Source organism: Alligator sinensis, unplaced genomic scaffold, assembly GCF_000455745.1.
Source record: "Alligator sinensis unplaced genomic scaffold, ASM45574v1 scaffold781_1, whole genome shotgun sequence".
Classification (NCBI taxonomy): Eukaryota; Metazoa; Chordata; order Crocodylia; family Alligatoridae; genus Alligator; species Alligator sinensis.
Window position 1 is genome coordinate 5,196,881 of NW_005841845.1, and position 4,201 is coordinate 5,201,081.

At 67.2% G+C, this 4,201-nt stretch overlaps 1 protein-coding gene across 1 annotated transcript in view; it reads right to left on the reverse strand.

The window, feature by feature from the left end:
* The window catches only part of PTPRF (protein tyrosine phosphatase, receptor type F), a 301,064-nt gene that overhangs the window by 13,564 nt on the left and 283,299 nt on the right, over positions 1-4,201 (reverse strand). Inside the window, 1 exon segment of the mRNA XM_025206900.1 lies at positions 1,693-1,816. Within this exon segment, the coding sequence (XP_025062685.1) occupies positions 1,693-1,816 (124 nt within the window).

Below are 4,201 nucleotides of genomic sequence, written 5' to 3' on the forward strand. Positions count from 1 at the left end.
CCGGGCCGCAGGGCTTGGGGGGGCGGGGGGTTGGCGTGATCGAGGTGCTCCTGACACCCCCTGCCTCACCTGGAGCCCGTGAGATGCCGCCCAACCCATCCCGGGAGCCCGGCGAAGGCCGGGGACCGCGTGCAAACGGGAAGGGGTCTCTGGTAACCGACAGGCTGCCGTGACAATCGGGCAGCACAAAAGCCCTGCGCAGCTGCTGCCGTGCACACACAGAGGGGTTCCCAGGCAGGAATACGAAGGAGCTCGCATTGCCCCAAGCACCAGCTTGCAATAATTGTCTTAAATGCAACGGCTATTAGCTCTGGCCTCGGCGCAGCTCGAGCGTCTGCAATGGCTTCATTAGCTTTGTGCTGGCTTGGGGCTCCTACCCGCAGGTGGGGGCACCCCGTCTGCATCCCCCTGGCCCGTTCCCGACGGAGGCAACCTCTTGCACTCCCCTGTGCTGTGAAAAGCACTCTCCTTGCACACCGGCCCCCTTTCAACCCCTCCATGCGCCCCGGTGCCTGCAGCCCCTGCCTGCAACCACCCCTGTGCGAGTCCCCCCAGGGACGAGCCCGTGAGATGCAGACACACACAGCTCTGCATCAGGGCAGCCAAGGCAGGAAGGATCCGACCAGGGCTGGGTTCACAGCACTGCTCAGCGGAGGTGGCTGTGACCCTGCCTGTGCCCCCAGGGAGCAGGATCGGGACCCCCAAAGCTCACAAATCTCTTCCCCGTCCCGCGTCTCGGCAGGTTTCCCGCAGCCCGAGGAAGTGAAGCCTGGGCAGCGGTGGGGGGGCAGCACCCTGGCCGTGACACGGCCCCGAGCCTGGAGGCCGATCAGATGGAGCCGGCTTCCCGGCAGAGAACGAGGCTCGCGCCACGGCGGGCGGAGGGATCTGGCAGGCACTTCGGGGACTCTGCTGCCAGGTACGGAAACCAAGTCACTGCGAGCGCAGGCTTTCCCGTAGCGCGGGAGGTGCTGAAATCAGCATCCCGCTGCAGGTGGAGTCGGGGAGAAGAGAGGCAGGAGATGCCTTCGCGTGGCTCCCGTGCCTTCCCCTGCCAGCCTGGCCGTGCCTCTGGGGGCCGAGCGGCCCGTTTGCCTCAGACAGGCGGCTCCATCCCAGCGTAGCGCCGGCCTCCCTGTCCAACGGGGCCGCACATCATCAGCTGCAACGTGCCCTGCGTCCCGGGAGCGGGCGGCACTTCTACTCGTGCCCCAGACTGGCGTGGGCGGGTGTCGGCACGAGACTCGGATGCCGGTGCTGGAGCGACAGCCCACGCCATATGCTGGGGACCAGCAGGCAGACGCCAGCACAGACTGAAGAGATCGGCAGCTGCCTGCGCATGGTGCTGGACGCTGCAAACAGGGCAGCCCAGGGCCCAATGCCTCGGTGGCTGTGGCTGGGGGCGCCCGGGAGCTGCTGCCCCTCGCATCCAGCTGCGCCGCGTGGGGTGCAAAGGCCAAGGAAGGACCCACAGGGCCGGGAGGGACGTGCCTGGGAGCTGCCGACTTGCTTATGGCGAGGGCTGGAAGCCAGCGAGGCTGCACAGCAGGGGAGGGCAGGGAGCAGCACGCCCGGGGGCCTCATTTTTGGAGCCTTCCCGCTCCCGCCCGGGGCATCGCAGCCGGAGGCTCCCTGTCGAAGCACATGCAGGGATGGGCATGGGGGAGGCACCGCCCCGGCGCCCTCTCTTACCGTCGATGGAGGTCAGGATGACGCGTGAGTGGTCGTAGGCGATCACGTTGGCGTAGCGGTTTTTGGGCTTGTTCACCTCCAGGTTGGAGTTCTCCCAGGTGAACTGCTGCCCGGGGTCGATGGACTGCGGAGAGAGGGAGGAGAGCGGTTACCGCACCCCGCGGCACGGCGCCGGGACGAGATGAGCTTTTGTGGCCCTTCCCAGCACCCCGCCCGGCCCAGACATGCTCTGCTCGGGCTCGCAGGGGCCCAGGGCAGCGAGGACACCCAGGCTCCTGCAAGGACGGGATGCCAGAGCCTGGCGGGGAGACCCACCCCCCGCCAAAGCCGCTGCTGCCAGGGCAGGAGCAGGGCGCCTGGCTTTGCTCCTTGCTCAGCCCGTGCGCAGCTGGTTTGCAGAGCTGCTCCTCGTGCTGCCCTGGCGCCCTCCATCCCTCGCCGTGCACGCGGCATGCAGCGCTCCTACCCCGCACGCCCCGGGGGCGCGAGGCGCTGGCGGGCCCAGAGGCCTGGGCAGGTGGGATTTCACGGGGAGGTGGCGACCTCACAGCGAGGCTAATGGGCGGTTTGGGGAGCCGAGTGTAAATAGATGTTTCCGACGGGAACCCTGTAATCTTCTATTATCAGCGTAACAAGCAGGCAGCGGGAGTGCACGGCGGCCTGGAGCAGGGGCAGGCGCCAGCCCTACGGCGCCGGGCTGGCTTTGCAGCGGGGCTGCTCCTCTCCCAGCACGGCCCTCTGCCCCGCTCCCCTCGCGCTGTCTTGGGGCAGGGGTGGGGGTGCACGAGGGGCGCAGGCCGGAGGGATGTGGTGACAAAGCCGTGGGCTGCGAGGAAGGGCTGCAGGGATGCGTGCACGGGGAAGGCAACAGGGGTTTACCTGGGCAGCGCTGCCGGCCCTGCTACGGGTGCATCGACACGGCAGCACAGAGCCCTCCCCGAGCTCACGTGGCTGCGGGCCCCATTTCTGGGGTAGTTTTGCTGCCCGTGGCCTGGGCGGCTGCAGCTGGACGGACCCTGCCAGCTACGACCGTGGGGCAGCAAGGCCGGTGTCCCTGTCGGACGGCGACCCTCAACCCATCGCGCCGCGCGGCGGGCCTGTGGTTGGGGGAGCCTGACCAGGACGCAGGAAAGGAAACCTCCAGGCAGCGCCGGGGAGGCCAAGACCCAGCCCCGGCGCCGCTGCATCCAGGTAATTGCTGTGACGTGCAGTGAGACCGCGCAGGCAGGGGCTAATCACCAGCACCCCCTAGGAGGGCAAACAGGTGAGAAAGTCAGGAGTCACGGAGCACCTGGGTGTGAAGAAGCTCTAATTAAATCCTCCTGCAAATTAGCAGCTCATTTAGAAGTAAAATGATTTAATTGGAGCAGCGGTGATGAATTAATGCGCACCTGTTCCCCCCTTTAAGGCAAGCAAATGAGTAAATAAACGTGAGGCCGAGGGCGGCTCGGCAGACGGAGCCGGTGGAGCACGCAGCGCTCGCAGGGACCGAGCCAGCAGGAGCTGAAGCCCACCCAGCGCGCTGCGCGGCACGCGGTCAGGGGGATGCCCTAGCCCAGGCCATTGAGGGGACCGACACGGGGTAACGCCATGCTCCTGCCCAGTCACGGCTGGCTGGAGAGGTGCAGATCCCGCTCTGTCACGGAGCCGCTTCACGTGCCGGCGCCGTGCACGGACCACGGGCAAAGTGAGGGGACAGCGGAGGGGCTGGGGCACCTGGCAGCGTGGGAGGACCCGGCTCACTCTTCTGCCCGGCCCTTTGCTGGGTCAGCGGAGCCCGGCGGGGTCTGGTCTGATCCACTGCTTGCTCGACACAGGCCTGAGCAGGGCGGGCAGCTCCTCGGGCACGTCAGGGCTTTCCAGCCCCTGGGAATCGCCCACATTAGCACGGCCATTGAGCGCTGTTAATCCAGCTGGCGTCTCAGGCCAGGAGATAACGTGCTCTGGGATCGATCACCACCTGCTCTCATCACACGGCTGCCCTCCCTGCGAGGCCAGCGGTGCACCGGGCAGGCCCCGCACAGGGTCTGTCACACGGTAGCAGCAAGGCCCAGGCCAGGGCAGAGCAGGCGACAGGGCTCTGCTGCGGCACCCAGCCTGCCGGCTTTGGCCAGCCCAGACTGGACACGTCTGTGCACAGCTGAGTGCCCCAGACACGCTCACGCCACCATCCCCCCAGATTCGTGCACCCCTGGTGCAACGCTCCAGAACAGCGGGGACTGGGTCTATCCCTGCCACGGGGCGCCTGAGCCTGCCCTGCAGGTCAAAGGGACCCCAGGGTGGCCCACGGCAGCTCTCCATCCTGCACCCCCGTCCCTGCACGGCTGGGCCTGTAATCCGGGTAGGCAACAGCCCGGAGCCTGAGTCTGCCAATCCCACTGAGAACGGTGTTTGGCTTGTGGGCATGTGCTAACGAGGGCATCTGCACCCGACCACCAGGCCTCTGGCTCCAGCTAATTGGGAGGGCCTGACCCCAGTACGTGTGGGCAGGAGAGAGGTGCAGCCAGTG